The sequence below is a fragment of the Thermothelomyces heterothallicus genome, assembly GCF_042370625.1.
Source record: "Thermothelomyces heterothallicus CBS 202.75 unplaced genomic scaffold P884_scaffold_20, whole genome shotgun sequence".
Classification (NCBI taxonomy): domain Eukaryota; kingdom Fungi; phylum Ascomycota; class Sordariomycetes; order Sordariales; family Chaetomiaceae; genus Thermothelomyces; species Thermothelomyces heterothallicus.
The window spans coordinates 50326-67461 of NW_027192581.1; the positions used below are offsets into that span (position 1 = coordinate 50326).

At 54.0% G+C, this 17136-nt stretch overlaps 2 protein-coding genes across 2 annotated transcripts; both read left to right on the forward strand.

The window, feature by feature from the left end:
* Positions 1–1334: 1334 nt before the first annotated feature.
* Positions 1335–3051, forward strand: P884DRAFT_271406 (uncharacterized protein; the record flags this gene model as incomplete). The annotated part of the gene is made up of 8 exons (XM_069442435.1): positions 1335–1428; positions 1495–1509; positions 1544–1562; position 1883; positions 2019–2174; positions 2354–2372; positions 2433–2885; positions 3029–3051. The coding sequence occupies 8 exons, from the start codon at positions 1335–1337 to the stop codon at positions 3049–3051; spliced, it is 780 nt and encodes a 259-aa protein (XP_069295598.1).
* Positions 3052–8855: 5804 nt separating this feature from the next.
* P884DRAFT_271407 (uncharacterized protein) lies at positions 8856–10208 on the forward strand (the record flags this gene model as incomplete). The annotated part of the gene is made up of 3 exons (XM_069442436.1): positions 8856–9445; positions 9520–9974; positions 10075–10208. The coding sequence occupies 3 exons, from the start codon at positions 8856–8858 to the stop codon at positions 10206–10208; spliced, it is 1179 nt and encodes a 392-aa protein (XP_069295599.1).
* Positions 10209–17136: the final 6928 nt, after the last annotated feature.

A 17136-nucleotide genomic window follows, 5' to 3' on the forward strand; every position in this document is an offset into this window, starting at 1 on the left:
GGAAAGCTCGGTACCGCTCCGTCCTGCAGCGGAGCAAGCAATCCGATCCTTCTGGCTCGCCTCTCGCAACGCAGGATTTCTTTTTTTCTTGTGTTAGTATATATATGTAGGCTCCTGAACTATTTGTTGTTAACCAATTTGCAGCACCACACCGCAAAGGAGGTAACTCCGGAATGTAATCCGTACATACCTACATGCTCTGGACTTCGCACCGGACGCTCGTCCACCGGTCTCTCTCATCGGTGACTCTTGGCGCCGGCGCCCTTCCAGCAGGGGGGATCGCTCCCTTGTGCAGCACATACCACCTACCCTTGTCAGCGGGGCGTAGATCGCCGTCCGAAGGATGTCGCAGACATGGTCGGCCACGAACGCGAATCGAGCCCAGTTGTTGACATTTTGTTGTTGTTTTTTTTTTCAACTCCTGGTGTAATGGAGTGTTGCTATCTGAACACGAAGAAAAAAAAAGGTGCACATTGTACTGCCAGTAGTTCGCAGCGTGCCGGTCGAGTCAGGCGTGCAAGAGGTAATCCCAAGAATCAAGAAAGTAGAAGGTGTCGGAGAGGAGTTGGGTCCACGGGCGTAATGCACTTGTCATCACGGGACATTCCGTTGGGGATACGGGAGTGTTGCGGCTTGGGGATTCGGTGGTGTACAAAGTAATCCGTAGTATGTATGTATCCCACGCGTGCCATTCCCGTAACACGTCTAGTTAATTGTAGTCCTTCTTCGGAGTGAAGCGAGCCTGGTGCGATTCTACCCGACTCCGTGCGCTGCCCGGATTCTAGTTAGCCTGCTTGATGTTATTTTGTACAGCGTAAAAGCCGGTCTCGACGAATTTCGTACATTGCATATAGCATATGGTATCCGTTGCCCTGGGGCCATTGTACCGATTGATTCGTGTGTTCTTCGAAAGATGCTGCGGACATGGACGAGATGAGCGAAGCAGGCAGAATCTGTTCCTGTACTCTGTAATCCGTACTAGCGTACTTTCCTGATACGGATTAGTAAGTGGGCCTGGGGCACAGCACAAATGCTAGCCTCCACACCCGACTGCCGTGCACGAAACACCGACGATCAAGACGACGGGCCCAAACGGCTGGATCCAGAGTAGCATAGTAGTGTATATACGGATTACAGACTCAGTATTGCACAGTACTGTACTCTTTGTACGCTCTTAGCTGCCCGAGAGGCTGGCACACATCTACTGACAACGAGAGAGCGAGAAGGGTTCCCAGGGCAAAGCGTCGGGTGCTCGCTCGATGCTGACGGTATCCAGATGCCTAATCAGTCGATTTGGTCACATTTCGGGTTTGCGCAAGTGCTGGGGCTTGGCAATGGATCTGTCGTTACTCGTAATCGGCGGAGACATAGCAGGAAGAATCTTGCATACCCCCTCCTTCTTCCTGTACTTGGCACAGTTCGTTACTAGTAATCTGTAGTCCTTGGGATATCCTGTAGTTATCGCTCTTCTTAATAATAAATGGAAAACACAAGAGGAGTACAACCTTAGTATGTAATAACTATTGTATTAGATAATAAGAAGAAATTAGGCACCCGACTTGGTACGTACTTCTACCTAAGATATTACAAAGCAGTAGAGCAGTAACTAATCCATATACTATAATACTTCTTCCTATCCATAATGCAATTAATACCATCTAGGTATATACAATACAGAGCTAGGCACCATTCTCCAATAGTTGACACGCTCTCCCATGCCCTATCTGTATTCGTTGGGCTTTTGCTTCGGCTGAAATTAGCGCTTTAGGTATAGAGAAGATAGGGGGTCGAAATATTGGCTACCTAACAAACATACAAAAGTAAAAAATAATAATAAGAATGATAATAATGATAAATAAATAAAATAGAAAAAAAGTGATAGGGTAAGGTAGGGATATACGTCGATAGGGTCTCCGGTGAAGTCTTATAGCGCATACAGAGTAAATGTATAATATTACCGAGTTACAGTGATGTGAAGGCTCCTCGGGAAGCACGAGATACACTAGCGCACTCCGTAGCTGCACGAGGAGATCTTCATTGATGCGCGGCGCGTCGATCACGATGCGAGGGCGCTCTCCCGGGGTTGCGTCCATTTACCGAGTCTTGGCGGTGCAAATGCGGAAAGGCGAGCAAGCCGGATCAGGCTGGCCGGGTGCCCGGAAACACTTGGTATGGTTAGTGCAATTTGCCGGAACTGGTGCACAACGAGTCGGGTGTCGTGGACGTAGACATGACTGCGTTTGTGTCGTGAGCCCTGCGCTAACTACAAAGGAGGTAAAACCTCGATCTGGTGTGGCCACCCAGCATAAACGAGCGACGAGGGACCGGCTGTAGTGTACTAGTGTATATGCAGTTAGTGGTACTGTATCTACGTAGGTGTACATTACAATACATTTGTAGGGTACACTACTTGGCCTCGACGGTCACATTAGCCCGCTTTTTCTACTTGCCGATACAAATTGCCGAGTCATTGAGAAGACAAGCCCTAAACTCATCGCTGGCCCGTCCTCCCATCCACGGTGCACCGGTCTCCTCCATGGGACAACAAACAGCGCGACGCCTTCGTGTGGCGCTACAACCCGGGCGATGGCTGTTCCTCGACATGGAGGAAGGCCCGAATTCCCAGCGGCTGGGCGCAGCAATGGCGCTCTGTGACGGCGTGCGCGTCGACAAGGCCTGGGGTCCCGCTGAGCAGAGCCAAGCGTCGATCTCCCTGGGGTTCGCGGACCCGGCGCCATCCCGTGATCTTCCTCCCGCCCCGGACCTGAGTTGCACTAGTGTAGCGTGCGGCTACCGGGAGATTGATTCCCGGAGCCGCAGCTTGGCCTTGGCCCCCTCAGAGCGCCCCCACCACGGCGGCAGCGCTGGAATCGCAGCCCACGTTGGTAGGTTCGCAAACCGAAACCTGTCCAAAAGTTTCCGGATTACGTACAGACAAGTACGTAGTAGTGCGGATTACACACACCACCGAGTGATCCGTACACTACTCTATCTAGTGTACTCTATAATGTATAGGTAATAACCCAAGAGAAAGGCGGCCACGTTGTGTAACCCCTCCCCGAGCAATAAAACTGCTCCTGTAGTGTGATATAGTGTGATGTTAGCAGTATTGTACGGAACCATTAACTCCTCGTATCAACCGGATACCGAGATGAAGCTTGCCTCTTTCAGGGCTCGACTCTGTGCAAGTACCACACTGTTGTTGCTCGACTACGTGGTGCGCATGCATGTACCCAAGTACATACACTAAAGGGGACTCGACGCTTGACGAGGGTGATCGGTCTCTCGCGGGTGCTCGGAGATCCAACCGTCACAGATCCTCTTGTGCCATTGCCGCGTACGGGCCCTAGCGAGGCTATCTTTTTTTTTTTTTTTTTTTCCTTTGCCTTGTCGAATGATGTACGGACTATACTGAGTCCCGTCCTCAGACGGCCGGAAAGCGTGTACTTGATCATATCCGCGATTGTTCACAGTGTCTGCTTAGAAAAGGCATGGATCCTAACACTACATGGTTAAGATGCTGACCGGATGAGCGCTGCTAGCAGCATCGTTGATGGCAGGTCTCATTTCTGACCCTTTCCGTGCCCAGAGAGCAGCGACCAGGGGGCGCAAACATGAGCTTGCAGGCATGTTCAATGCTGTTGTTTCGCATGGCCCTCTCAGACGAATCAATGCCTCGTGATGTAGTATGATTGCATCCCGCGGAAGTGCGCCTCACGGCTCTTTCTCGCTCAAATTTAACAGGTCCCAGCCCAGCAGGTTGGCGGACTAATTACTTGTGCACAGGACTAGCCAGCCGTACCCATTAGGGAGGGCTCGTGAAAAAAAAAAAAAAACAAAAACGAGTAAACGTACTGTGCCACGCTGCACCCCCTTTTCGCCAAGTCGGGCGGTAAGAGTCGACTCGACCAACAAGAACAGGAGGCAAAAAGGACCGAGAAGGGCAAACCCGGTAATAATGACCTGTGCCATAGCAGAGATGCTCCAAATCAGCAGTGAAAAGCAGCATCTAGTGCTTGTTCATATAGACAAGAGCATGGTCGACTTAACAAGTTAGCGTACTGTGTAATCCGTAGATACCTCAACCTCCAAGTCGACTTTTGGGGGAGGCGACCCATCCCGCGCTGTCCCTACCCCTTGTCGATTCTGTAACGCACCCTTGCAGGTTGATCTTGTCCCGTGCATTCTTCCAGCGTGTAAAGAGTTGAAGGGGGCTCCACTCTTGGTCCTGCTAATTTCCCTCTGCCCCCACTAACATGTCGAGAGATGAGCTTAGTTTGACTTGTAGTTACATGGTACCGAGTTAGTGTACTATTACTTGCTTTCCGGCCTAAAGGTTTGCCTTCCTCAGATCTCGATAACAAACTGGAGTTGCAAAACGAGCTTAAGAGTGGGAAATAAAAAGAAAAAAAAATTATGCCACCCACGTGAGGGAGAGCGGCCGGGATCGTACGTTCTTGACAGAGCTCGGTTGGCGATCGCAGCCGTTCCTGATCCGCGCCTGGTACCTGACAATCACTCGTCATGTGAACCCGCGAGCAGGAGCCAGAGAACTCGGCCATCAGGGTGCTTCCGGCAGCGACTGCAAGTGGTCAATCAAGATGGCCCTCTCCCCCCGCCCCCTTCTTCCCCCTCAACCCCGACATCGCCGCCCGACCTGGTTCGAAGGGAAGTTCCGAGACAAGTCGTCCTCCCTTCACCTGCGAGATCCGGTTCGGCCAGAAGTTGAGAAGACAAATGACAAATAGCAAGACTACATTGAGAGATTGTGTTAGTTGACTGGCTTAGCTGCTTTACAGTATGCCAAGCCTCACTGCGGGAGAGAGAGAGAGCCAATGTCGGGCATGCCCTCGACGACATCGCCGACCTTCAGGGGGGCCCCTGTCACCATTTCCCGGTTCCTACGGCCCATTCTGGTTTAGCTCAAGCGATCGTTTTGCGGGATGGGCGGAACATTTCAAACCCCATTGTTGGTGGACAGCAGCTTATCCGAACATCGTTCACCAACACCATCGCAAGTCAAGAGTGTCTACTACTAAGACTCCAAGCCGAGCAGAGGATAGTTGTTAGAGAAAAAAAATGATTGCAACATCTCGTACTGTTGGCTTTGAAGAAAATGATTACCCCGTGCCTTCTTACTACAAAGGCCTGATAATCTATGAGACAAGCACGACGCGTAGATCATGAAAGCCCTCGTTAGCTTTGCGGCCAAGCGCTCGGTATATTCGGGACAGCACCGCGTCGAGGAAAAGAAATTGATGTGGTTTGATGTGGTGAATGAAACGGCGGAAACCATGCAACCGGGTTATGAAACTGTGTGAAAAAAAAAAGTTTCTGCACGTATTCCACACTTAGTACGCTGCAATCATTGTAAATGCAAACCAAACCATGGCATTCATTCACATATTCCCTATCCTTTGAATGTAACTTTGCGGGATTAGCGGAGTCTACCGAGGACAATCCCGCTCAGTATGCCGCCATTGGCGATGGTCAGATGCCGTCGGCTGGCAGGGGTTCGATTACTCCGTACTGTTAGGATTCGGGGTGGGTTCATCCACATTGCGTTTTTTTCTTCTTGCTGCATGTGTACATACAAGTATATACATCCGTAATGAGGTATGTTTTCCTGAGATGGCCTTGGCTGCCGGTTACGAAGGGCCCGAACGATGCCGGGCAGCAACGCCATGGGTCGTGCTAGGAGCGAAACGTTTACCGTTACCGAATGTTGAGATCGCCCAAAGGCAAATCTTGAGAAGCCGAGTCGTGAGTGGCCCTGCCGGCTGCAAGCCCGGGAGAAAGGAACTAGCCGTGGGAGCAGCTGTGAAGCGTGAAGCGCAAACCGCAGCGGAGCCTACTGCGTTAACGGAGTAGAATGTACCGAATAATTCGTTTGTGGGGCTTGAAGCGACTGCTGCGAGCCACAAGCAAAAGCATCTTCGATCGCAGTCATTCCGCGCCCAAGAACTGGCAGACCTGGGAACGCCCTGTTTCCCCACAGTACGGCGCATGAGTACACTACAGAAACTCAGGTATGTACGATGCGCACATGATTTACTGCGTAGAGCAAGAACGGCTTTGGTTTGCGGCTTGGTTCCCGGTCCTCGATGCCGGGCAGCATTCTCGACCCACATTTGCCGGATTCGTTTTGGCTCGGGCAGCCGTTGTGAACGGAGCTTGGCGACAACTAACCACCGACAATCATGCGTAGGAGAACCTCCGTTCGGCGCCGACGAAGGTACCTAGATATAGGTGAGACGAAATCTTCCTATACGCATTCAATTCCGTTTCATCTCGACTACCTCGCGTATGGGGGACAAGCTCGATCGTAACAAATGATAATGCGTGTATACAGTACAAGTCCACGATTCTCAGTGAAGGAGGGTAGCAACCGACACTGAGAGGCGATGTGCCGTGTGTTTACTTGCAGTCCAAGTATCGGCTTCGTTGTGCTCCATGTTACGTCATGTTTGCCGGTGGGGGCGACGACCAAGGTCATTTCGAGTCGCGAGGGCTGATTGAGTTGGACAAGAACACCGAAAGACGTCACTTGCTCCCAGCAAAATTTCCGCGACCCCGCTCATTTGGTGGATTGTGAATTCAAGTTGAAGCCTGAAGAGGCGGCCAAATTCTTTTCTGGTCTGTTCCTTCCCGCAACATGGTATTCCTTCCAAAGGCATCGGCTGAAAAAATTGACTGACGGAGATGAAGATACTCGGGAATCTCAGAAAGAATAAAACGAGACTTAGAACCGTTATCTTTCCAGACCTGAACAACCTACACTACGGGTCTCGTCCCGGCTTTTTGGACAGCGTCATCAATTTCTGCCGTCCTTGTCGTACAGGCTGTATACACTACTATGTACACAGTCACTTAGTCGCGTGCATCATAACCCGGACACTGTACGGAGTACTTCGTACTGCGCACTAGCTATGCCTCATCAGGCTAGCCACTTTCGGCAGAGCTTTGCCTTGGCCACCTCGAGGTTACCTCGCTGATGTAATTTGCCTGCGCTCTTGGCTCCTGCCAATTCAGGCCCAGGCGAACTGGGAAGTGTCAGCATGCAATTCCGACAGAATTCGATCCCCACAACGTAGTGTACACCTTTCCCGTGCCTAAAGTACTCCATACACTACGCAGTCCACTTAGCGTAATGAAGCAAGCAGTGAAAGCGGCCAACAAAACGACAACCCCCGTTTTGCTTACCCGACCCGGCTGCCCGACGCCACAACACAGAGGCACAGAATGAGCACCTTTTGGTATGTGCGGAGTAACTATACACAACCTAGTGAGTCGTACCAAACTTTTTCTCCAGCCGCCTCCATTACGCACTGCACATCCTGGGGCGTCACGGCAATCTGCGACCGGAGCGAGCCATGTCAGGACCCTGCATGACAGCGAGCCGCTGGCAAGGGCCATGAACGACTGCCATTGTTGGACAATCTCCACGAGATCGAGGAAGAGGCTGTCTCTACTACTAGACATCCGTCGCCCGTCTGTTCATCCGCTTCCTCGGGAAACGCTAGTCAAAGTCAAAATATCTCCCGATTGACTTGGTAGCATTCTCGCAGTTGATGCGTTCCCTGCCATCCCATGCCCTGACTTGGGCAACAACAAATCTCTTTCTCGGCATTGAGCGAGACAGCGCAATATCTTGTGGCCCCGCCAAACCGCGCCGTAGCCACTGCAACCGGCAGGGACCCCTGCTCCGGCTTTTATCGTCCACCCCTCTCACCCGGCCACGGCGGGGACGCCCCCCAATTTTTTGCCTCTGGATCCCTGCCAGGGTCTTGCTCGCTCAACGTTCGCTGGTCGGCTTGCGTGGTGCTGCACTACAGGCACCCACACGCACCCACACGCACACCGGCATCTTTGTTTGGCTGACCACTGACCGCTGACTTCATGGTATTCCCTGATGGGCTTGGTCCTCGGCTCTCTCTTCTGTGTTCGTCCCTCCGCTCCCGCTCTCCCTCCCCGTGTTGCCCCGGGAAGAAGACAGGGGGAGAACTAGCTCGAAAGGGTAGTGTTGACTAACTAACTTGTATAATAAGAGTACATAGGTATATTCAAGTGCTGGCGCTTGAATACGTATCCATGTACTTGGTGTACTCAATACGTCGTGTTGGACACACTCCCCAAATTTGACCGTCAATTCCCCCGGATCGTCCTGGGCAAGCCTGTCTCGGACCTGAGTCGCGAACCCTGGCCTTCTCCTATTTGGGCTAGCCAGGTGCGGTTTGATCTCTCTCTCAGCAAAAACACCTCGCCAGGTACACTACATTCAGGACCCCGCGACCCTGGGCTGAGCTTGCCGGCGTCAACAAGCATCACCGGATCTTGAGCGAGTCCCACAATCTCCCACCCGGCATTCGCTGATCCTGAGAGGGAGGCGTGCGTGCCACCCACTGCGCTCACACCTTCCCGCCCGGCTGATAGCCCTGCTCCGCGTCGTTCAGACGAGTCCCACTCATCCCAATTGGCAAGCCCGCCCTGGCAGCACCCCCTTGGGAAAGGGATATTTCAACTGTCGATCCCTCTGCAGGACAAGTCGTCAGAGGTTGCTTGAAACCACTTGCATCCCCACATCCAGTCCCGCCCGCAGGCCGAAGAGGGCAATAAGGTTCAGACGACATTGACTTTGGTTGGCGAACCGAATCGGGCTTTAGCGCAGACTGCTCCATGCCTGTGTCTCATTCCTGTCGCACCCTCAAAGACACTTAAGGCCGCTGATCCGTCCTTCTCGACTCTCGGCTGCCCACACCTTGATCAACATCGTTATTCTGGGTGATCTCACTTCCAAGTTGGGCCCGGAAGAGAGACAGACCTGACCGACCTCAACTCTTCTGGGATCTCTCACCATGACCATGACCATGGCCGATGACCACAGCCGGCGCCGCTTCGGTCCCTTGAGCTTCCACCACATGCCATCATACTCGAGTCAACCTCACTTCTCAGACCCCTGGGCCTCCTCGTCACCGACAGGACCGAACCCCCAGGGCGGGAGCCAACTCTACCCCGGAAATCAAGACAGCGCGGGCCTGCCTCACTTGAACCTCGGCACCCTTCCGAGGCAACCACCGACGTCGCAACATCCGCAACATCCGCAGCACGGGCAGCACTCGGTCGCGACGGGGAACAGCACATCGATGGCACCCTACGCATCCCTCCCGGTCACGGCCGCCTCGGCCAGCGCCACCCTCTCGGGCGTCTACCGACAGCATGACATGATGCCGATGCCGTCGGATCCCTTCACCATGAATCGGCTACAACAGCCGACGACATCGGCAGCGTACGATGGTTCGGCGTACACCAGCGCCGCCTCTCCCGTAAGCGCGTCCTACGCACCGACGTCGGCGTCGCCTTACGATCAGCTCGGCTACCCCCCCGCGCAGATGAGGGGAACGTTTGCCCTCGGGCACGAAGACAGCTCGAGGAGGTACTCGCAACAGTCAGTAACTCTCCGCTCCGCGGACCCCCGGAGCAGGCCAGCCGAGATGCTCAGTATCTGACCATGATGAACAGAGGCTTGCAGCCAGATGACCGGAGGAGCTTCCAGGATGCGCTGGAGGCGAGTCACGGGATGCTCTCGATGAGCCAGGAGACCCCTCGCAACATCTACGACGTGCGCAACCGGGGGCGGGGTTCGGACGACTCGTATGGTTTCCCTTCGACACACTCGTCAACTTCCAGCATGTCATCGGCCGGGTTCAGCGGGTACTACGGAGGCTCCGTTGACGGATCGGTCAGCGACTATTCCGCGGCGGGTTCCGACATCGAGTCCTTGTCCGGGCGAACGCTTCCCAGGCCGCAGGGCCTCATGTCGAGCCAGCCGCCAGCACCTCAATCTATGATGGGGTCCTTCAGCTCCAGGGTGTCTTCGAGCGCGCAGAAGAAGCACAAGTGCAAGGTCTGCGACAAGCGTTTCACGAGGCCCAGCTCGTTGCAGACGCACATGTACAGCCACACGGGCGAGAAGCGTAAGCGAGAACCCTATTTGCTTTTAAAATCCAACAACTCAAAGGTCACTTTCCTCCTGGCTCGGGTTACTAACTACTCGGCTTTTCTTGGTAAAAACAGCATTCGGATGTGAAGTAGAGGGTTGTGGTCGCCGGTTCTCGGTCGTATCAAACCTTCGCCGTCACAAGAAAGTCCACAAGAGAGGGGGCGAGACGCCCTCAGACACCGGCTCGGACACGCACGAATCTCCATGAGGAAACCAAAAGATTTTGTCTGGTTCCCCAGACACAGTCTCGCAGCGCGAACCGCCTTTCACCTTCGCACGACATCCGCGATAGACTTATTTTACAACTTTGTTAATTCCGATTCGATCGTTGCGTGCGCTCAACACGACGACCCGCGAATTTGAGAGCCATTCCGATGGGCGATGGGCGGCCGCGGCCATTCTTTCACCGTCGATTGATAATATTACCTTTTAATCATGTTCACATGGGAGTCTCACATAACCGGAGCCGGGAGGCATCTACCAAGGGGAGGAGGGAGGAGATAATAGCACAGGGGTTGCCTCGGGGTGTGTGGATACTCGTTTGGGTCGGCGTTCCGGGGGATTCATTTACCTTTCTGTGCTCTGTTGTTGTCTGCGGACAACCCAAAGATATATCCTGGCTTGGGTCGATAAAGGGGGTGCTTTTTCTATCCTGTACTCTCGCTGCATGTCGCACGATCTCGTTCTATGTCGGCCACCAAAACGGCACCGGGGGAGTTTCGGGGTTCAGGCAACGGATTGATTGATTGGTTGGGGCGGGTGGTTCGTTTCTCATGGCAGGCCGCAACGTACACGAAGTGTTGCCCTGAACGGATTGTCTAAGCGGATTTTGGTAGATACGGGTATTCGGCGGGGGGAACCGGCGACGACAACGACGGGTTGGATTGGGCCGGGGAGGGGCGGGGGGGGGGGTGCAATGTACACGAATGTACAGGCCCAGATATATCTACCTCGAAACCCTACGTATGTGTATCTACTTGCACCTACTAGGTAACCTAATCATTGTATAGTTTCTTTTTTTTTTTAAAAAAAAAAGCTCTTGGTGCACTGGCGCGCGCTCTTCGTCGTACTTTCCAATGTTGAGGATTATCGGTCATCGGTTGAATAACTGACTTAGGTCGGTTTCTTTCTGCGGGTATTGCTGGCTGTCAGATAGTATGGCTTCCTGGAGTCCGTTGTTCCTTCCATCCACAACATGATTCAAAAGCGACCGGGTCCTTCCTAGAGCATCTCAATTATCTGGCAACTCCTTGACTCGTGCGGTCCTTCGAAGCGATAGCTTCTAGTTTGCTGAATTCTTCCAACCCGTTGTCTGCACATCACCGTCCCAGATCCTACACATGACACTTCTTTTTCCATGTCGGATCTTACAAGTACTGTACCAAACCCACACCCAATCTCGCAGCGTTTCAAGTCAATTAGCTCCCCAACCACAGACACGAGTGCCCGAGCGGGCAATGCAGGACCATGCCAAACCGGGCATGGCTGCAGCACCCCGCATACCATATCGTATGTCGGCGGATAAGCCATGCAATCATGGGCCGTTCTGAACTGCAATGCAAGGCTGAGAGAGGGCGATAGATGCGCTCATATGACTGATCCCTCGCTGGAGCTGCTCTGGTTGGCCACTCGATGCGTGCGCTGATCGGCAACAACTGCCTCATTCCGCAAGTATGGTAAAGTACGCTACACTACGGAGGACTCCGTACCTTCATGGTACCTGTCGACCTTCAACTCCGACCCAAAGTCGCCCGCCCTCCTTGTCAGAGTGGACACTAACTGCCTGTGAGCCCCAGTTGCGATGTCACGAGAACAGGGGGGCCCATCTGCTCTAGCCGCGGCACTTTTGCTTCATCTGCCGATTCGGCCCTGCCGACCGACCGCCTCAGAAAAGCAAAGGCGGCCGGCTGATGGAGTCCTGTCGGCGAGATAACATCAGGGCGAACTACTCATAGCAGCATGAGTCGACAGGGCATGCACAAGTTCCTTCCCAGCCTTGATCAACTGGACCGGCGCGCTGGGGCCGCCTTACTGTGCGTTGCATCCCAACTAGCTCGCCAGCACTGCTCGAGGCGGAGACTGCCCCAAAGAGTACCAACGAGGACACGCTGAACGCCCTCGATGTGCGGAGGAGGCAGCAACATTTGGCGACGGCTCGTTCGCTCGGCTCACAATCGTCCCGAAGTAGTTACCCGCCCCGCCAAAAGGGGCTCAACCGACCGGAACACCTGGTCAAGGAGACCCCGACCTCATGCGGGTGGGGCTTCTTCGGAGGGTGTAACGGATGGCAGAACGACCAGAAGGGGAAGGGGATCTGCTCTCCCATCGCTGTCTTCCCTGGCCACGGCTTCCTCGTTAGGGTTGTTTAAACCAACACCCCCCCCCCCCTTCCTCTCGGCCCCCTCTTTGCTTTCCCCCCATGTGGCGGCACCAAACACAAAGCAGAAACGATTGTATCTCAACCACGTGGATGGGAAAGGAAAAGTGGCGTGACGGAACAGGAACTGACCCGAAGCAGGCATCGGCGCTCTTTGGCTAACCGTATGTACGTTGCTTGTGGAGGGCCGCTTGTCCCACCAAGAAACGACGGAGTGTGTAACGTACCGTTCCCAAGACCTTGGCTGTCGGTTGTTTCAAGAATGCACATCAGTGCATTTGGCACGAGGCTGGCCTGCCGCTACGGCTCCGATCATTACTCGTAGGGGCATCGGCCGATGAACAAGCACTGCCGGATTCTGGAACACGTTTGATCGTCCACAGAATCTCGGCGCCGGTGCCCTGGCGCCCCGGGGAACGTCGTGGAGTCGGCGTCTTGCCGTGGTAAAACGGTGGAGCCTCACATGTGAGTCGACACGGAGCCGAGATGCACGACTCGTCCACGCGGCCACCGCTCGTCTCGTCAAGCTCATCTATAACTAACCGGTGAAAGATCCGCATGGCCGGTCAAGTGGCGACCTCGGGAAGACAGCCACAGATATTGAACGATATTGGCGCCAGAGCACCCTGCTTCCCCATCTGTTCTGCGAGGGGATTGTGGCAGAACGAGGCAAGAACACAAAGTGACATATTGCGAGGCAGCATCGAAGCCAGGTTCCGCTGGTTTAGACGGCCTAACCATGGAACGCAAAAGACACAAGGGTTGCCCTTGCGGTGTGACGGAGAGAGGAAGCCGCCGCATACAAGACCTTGCCCTTCGACGTCGATGACGCCTTTGGATGCACGCACCAGGCTGGGACATGGCGAAACTTGCTCTTCAGAAAGCCAGCACACACTTCAATCAGCAAACAGCGCGTATTCATTTCATCATGGAGTGGAATTCATCTCAGGAAAAGCCAGCCGGATATTCTCGGCGCAGTTCAGTGATTGTGCTTGAGGGGAACGGTTCTCCAAGTTGACAGAGTGTCAAGTCGAGGCCAAGGGTTTGTGAAAAAACCAGCGGAAACAAGGGTCTTCAACGTCCACAGCAACGCGGTGTTGCCAAGTTTGTGGGTGTATTCAGACGTCACGGCACTTTAGCTCAAAGCTGAGGTTGGTCGTTTGTTGTCAAGGTTCCGCCTTATGACGTCGGCGGGCACTCTGCTGATTCGAGGAAGCACCTTCTGACAGAGCCTGAACTTAACTGAGAGAGGTTCGTGGTGCGGTTCTCGGCGGAGTACTGCGTAATCCGTCACGCTGGGCATGTTTCGCAGACTTTCCAAGGTCGGGAAGGGTGTCCTGCATTCGGAATGGCCAGTGCGCTCCACAAATCCGAAGGTCCAATCAGGGCCCGCGAAAGGCCTGGGACGCAGGCGAGCAGGATCGTCAGGGTCCTTTGAGCGATCCACAACTGGGGTATCCGTGGGGAAAGTTCAACAGCAATCGCACCAAGCCGCCGTCGGAGAGTTGATGCAGCAGCTCTACGATTAAACGCTTGACTCGTGTGCTCAAGCACAGTCGGCGACGAGACTGTCTAGCGTATTTCCCGCGGATACGGAACATGTTTGATTGGAGCAAAGTTTAGAGCAAAGTTGGCTGGGCGAGCGAGTGGCCGTTCCACTCGTCGGGAAATACGCTACCTACTAAGTGGGTCTGTTTAACATTGCACACTTTCTTTCTCGATATATCTCATTTGGTTGCCCGGCCTGCCCTCTGCGGCCTCTTGGTTCCTTTTCAGAGCTGTCCGCGGGGTTACCAGACATGGCATACCTTGTACAGCTGGAGCTGAAGAAATGTTCGCCGACCCGAAAAGCCCGTAATTGTGCTTCTGGGTACCGTGTAGTGTGACAACCAGGAAGGCGGCGGCAGGCCGCGAAAGGCGCCATATATTTGACTGAGATGGGCGCCATGGGTCAGACGAGTCCCATCCGGCCCGCTACAATTGCGCGGATGGACTAGAGGTGGGTGATGTTCGGCTCAGCATTGCCCATGGATCCGCCCTCGACGGTTCACGATGTGGCACGTTGTCGAGATACCCTCCACTCTGGCACTAAATGCCGTGACGTCATGAGGCGGCTTTGGGGCCTGCCCTATGGCCGTCCGAACCCCCCCCAATCCTGCCAAGGCCCCGTGCCTTTCGCGACCCAACCGGACACGTCGTTGTCGGTACCACGGTAACAGCGCCAAGTGTCCTACGGCTCTGTGGCGATCAAGACAGCCAGAATAACGAAACAATATCCCCAGGGCGTCATGGAGGGCGTGGCTGTGGCGAGGCCACGGTGTGCAGAATCCCAGCTCAAGAAACTCTGCGCCGGGTACGCAAGGAGCAGCATCGCCTCCGTCGTCTTTTGTTTCGGTTTCTAAAGGTCCTCGTCTTGCATACACCACTACTGTGCGCTGCGCTTTCAAGAGCAGTATCTGTAAGTGCGGCCTCGGCGTGACACTTGCGCGGCCCACATATTGGCAACTCCCTCTGGGGGGGGAAGGCATCGGGAAGATTGTTAAGTCTCGCTACGGATCGCTCTTCTTGGCTCTGTTTCTCCCTGAGATAACTCCGTCATGGAAGGGAGAGAGGGAGAGCGAAGGAGAGACGGCAGAAGGACCGAGGAAAGCCCGCCAGCCGCGGTCGCATTCGATGGGGTGATCCCTTCGGGACGAGTTGAATCATGGCCGATTATGAACGAAATTCCCAATTTATCGGTCGCTCCAGGAGAAGACTTGTTGGGAGTTTCCACATGACAACAAAACGGGGAGCCCGAATGGGCCAACAAAAAAGAACTCGTGTGTGAGTGGGTAACCATCTGCAGAAAGACGAGAAGAGATTTGTAGGTGGATTGAGAGAGGGTTTCATCGAGGGCACCGTTACTCTGAACCCCACAAGCAAACCGCCATTCCACCGAGGCGCAGCAACCGGGATGCAGAATCTGAAACAAGCCATGATCTCATCGGGCAGGGTCCATGGTGAAGGAAGGAAGAATGGAAGGGTTCTTCCAATCTGCGAGCCGGTTGCGGGATACAGGGATAGGGGAGGGCGGGAACTTGATGGGCTCAATTTGTGCTCTCTCAGCTTTCCGGGGTTTGTTCTTCGTTCCGTTTCTGGCACACTCGGGCAACGGTGGCCGTGTGCACGCTGAGCGAGCACTGGCGCGGCTGGCGAGGGTGGTGGATGGTTGTGGCATCTGCTTGGCACTGGCTTTGGGCGGTGCTTGATTGGGTGAGTTTTCCTCGAATCCTCTTCAGCGTGTTGGTAATGCACTGCCAAACAATCGGATCTCTCATCAATCTGCCTTTTGCCGTTCCCCGGCTCCGCTCAGTCCCCACCACGGCCGTGCTCGGGACCAGCACACTGTGTACGCTGACCCACGGTAGACCGAGTGTGTATTGTATTGTACAGTATACATCCGTAGTAGGTCCGGAGTACGGAGTGAGTGCCTCGACGAAGTTGAAGGCAAATGGCAAAATGTCCATGCCGGTCTGGTTGCCAAATAGCCTCTTGCACCCTCGGTGCATGATACACCCTTACCCCCCTATGCCTGTTGTTAACACCATCGTTTTCCATCAACACAACTGTATTTCTGCAAGATTTCGGCTTAGGTCTCCAATCAAGTTTCACGCGAGACTCGGCCGGAGACTGTGCGTCTCCCGGTCTCTTCGGCCTTGGACGGTGTTTAGCAGCCATCTCCCCGGACTGAACTACTGTGTACTCCAGTAGGTGACCCTTTGGTCTTCGAGTTCCACATCTACTCCAATTCCCCTATTCGAGGGCTCCAGTCTTTCCGCGCGCTATTATGGACACAGCAGCTTCACCGAAGCCCAAATCGTCTTGGTTAGTTCAGTCCCTCATCGAACCATCCACGCCCCCCCCCGCGGCACATCGCATACCTAACCAAAACGGGGAAGGTCCCCCCAGTTCAAACTAGTGTAGCAAGGAGTGTACACAATGGATATGCTTGTAAGTTCTCCTTGTAATCCGTACAGAGTACTCTGCTGCTGGAGAGTCCGGAAACACACACCAAACCCCGTTGGAGCGTACTGCAGTATGTTTTCGCTCCGGAGGGAGGCCAAATTGCCTAGCCGACTCTGTAACACGGCGGACATTGAGGCTCCTCCCCCCCAAAAAAAAACCATTCAACATCGAAGTTGATTTGATGGATTGGTACTGTGCCGTCTCCATCCTACTTACACGGTAGCATTGTACCCAAGAATCGCTACCATTAGTTACACCGCCTGTTCTTGGGCCGGCCCTGGGGGGCGGGGGGAGAGGCCGCTCATGGTGAGAATACGTAGTGTATGCAGTAAAGTAACGTATGTATGTACATACATACGCACATACAATACACAATTCGACGCTACTTGCGGAGCGTTGTTGAGAGCGGTGTATTTGGGGGGGTGCGGGTGTGGAAGGGCGGCTGTTTACCCAAGCAAGCCAACAGCCAAGCGACTGACGCAGCCTAGTGTAGATGGAGTTGGGCAAGTCAGTGGCTGCTTCGGCTCCACAGCAGGATATTTGAAATTTTTAATTTTTTATTTTTTTCGGTTAAGTTATTTATTTTCTCTTCGTTCTTTCATTTCGTCATGGGCCGACCAGGCCCGATCAAGGGTGGGGCGGGGAGAACTTCGCTCCCTCGACGAGTTCAAAACCCCCCCCCCCCTTTCTTCTCCCTCATGTGCGGAGTGCAACATTTGACGGCGGGTGCGCCGGCGTGTACATACGCAGTGAT